This window comes from Uloborus diversus, unplaced genomic scaffold, assembly GCF_026930045.1.
Source record: "Uloborus diversus isolate 005 unplaced genomic scaffold, Udiv.v.3.1 scaffold_13, whole genome shotgun sequence".
NCBI classification, from domain to species: domain Eukaryota; kingdom Metazoa; phylum Arthropoda; class Arachnida; order Araneae; family Uloboridae; genus Uloborus; species Uloborus diversus.
Window position 1 is genome coordinate 4,701,874 of NW_026557987.1, and position 1,846 is coordinate 4,703,719.

Genomic DNA, 1,846 nt, shown 5'->3' on the forward strand with positions numbered 1-1,846 from the left:
TATTAAATTTCCAAAAACGCAATTTTACATAACCTTTGATTGTATAAGAAGAAAGGGAGCTCATTCCCGGAATTGAAGTAGTGAAAATGCAATTGCAGCCCATCTCTTATTACTCTGGAGACAGGGACTGGAACTTTATATGGGACTTTTTTTGGAACTGAAGAACGTAAATCTCAATTTTAGACAATCTTAGATGATATTAGGGATAGGTTCAATTCCCTTTCTGGAGATATTTTTTTGAAATAAACACAACTGTAGGACACCTATGATTAAATAATGGTAAGCGATGGGGTTTCGTACACTCCTTCGAAAGTTTTTAGAAATTGAAGTTCAAAAGAGTCAAGAATAAATAAATAAAAAAAAAAATCGCCCCCTCCTTGAGCATTTTCTGGATCCACCCTTGGTATTCTTACATGCTTTTTCACAAACGGGCTTCGGGAAGAAGTCCTCTTACATTCACTACAGGAAAACAGACTTCGGTGGCTTCTTTCTAATGGCCACACTCCCTTTGCCATGTACTGTTGCATGGATTTTCAGACTTTTTCTTGTGACAAAACTCTTCTCGCAATCGCTACATTGAAACGGCCTTTCTTTGGTGTGTTTCCACTGCACATGGGATTTCAAAGCTGAACTATCGGAATATGTCTTTTCGCAATACTCGCAAGAATATGGTTTTTCGTTAGTGTGAATCCTCACGTGCTTTATCTTATCCGAGCAGCTGCGGAAAGTCTTGTCGCAGTACTCACAACTATACGGCTTTTCTTCCGTATGTATCCTCACATGCACAGACAAATTTGATGCATGTGTGAAGGTCTTTTCACAATACTCACAAGAGTATAGTTTTTCTTTAGTGTGTATATTCATATGCGTTTTTAAGCTAATAGCAGTGGTAAATGTCTTTTTGCAACAATCGCAACAATGCGGCTTTTCGCCATCGTGCACCTTCAAATGCACTAGATACTTTGAAAAGCTATCGAAAAATTCTTCGCAATAACGACAGGTGCGTGGTGTTTGTCTCGTGCCCAAAGCGTGCACGTTCCAGTGTGCTTTCTGAGTCGAAGGGTAGGTTCTGTTGCTGTGTATTCTGTCGTAGTGTGATTTCAAATGTGCACCCTGCGAAAATGATTTCCCGCAATAATTGCAAGCGTACGGCCTGTCCTTAGTGTGGACTCTTAAATGTCTTGTCAAGTTTGAATTGTATGAAAAAGTCTTGTCACATTGATTGCAAGCAAAGGGTCTTTCTTTGGTATGTATCCTCAAATGCTGTTTTAAGTTTGAACTCTGATAAAAAGCCTTTTCACAAAAATCGCAAATAAATGGTTTCTTATAGTCTTGGTGGAATTTCAAATGTCTTCTTAAATTTTTTTTGCTATTAAAATTCTTTCCGCACTGTTCACAGGAATTCCACTCCTCTGACTCATCTCTAGTGAGCTCGTGCATTTCCAAGCTTCAAGTTTCAATAAAAGATGAGGCACAATTGTTACAAAAGTATTTCTCTTGCAAGAAAACGATTTTAGTTTTCTCATAAATTTTGTTTGAAATGTGATGTCATCAGTGGCTTCTTGCTTGAAAATTGATCTTGTAAACAGTTTTTTGATTGAAATGTGGTCTCCTTAGTTTGTTTCTAATTTGAAGTATGATCTTGAGTATGGTTCCTAGCTTGAACTACAGTAAAATATTGTTTCATAATAATCCCAAGCATAGTTACTCTACAGCACGTATAAAATTCTTTTCAAATCAGTTGAGGAAAAAAAATACTATAACAAGATTTTTTGGTAACTGCACGAATGTTACTTTTCACAGTAACCAAAAAATGGTGGCTTTGAAAGAGCTATAACAAAATATT

At 36.8% G+C, this 1,846-nt stretch overlaps 1 protein-coding gene across 1 annotated transcript; it reads right to left on the reverse strand.

The window, feature by feature from the left end:
• Positions 1 to 459: 459 nt before the first annotated feature.
• On the reverse strand, positions 460 to 1,440 carry LOC129232630 (zinc finger protein 879-like). Its single transcript, XM_054866762.1, has one exon. It carries the CDS (start codon positions 1,438 to 1,440, stop codon positions 460 to 462), a length of 981 nt encoding a protein of 326 aa, XP_054722737.1.
• Positions 1,441 to 1,846: the final 406 nt, after the last annotated feature.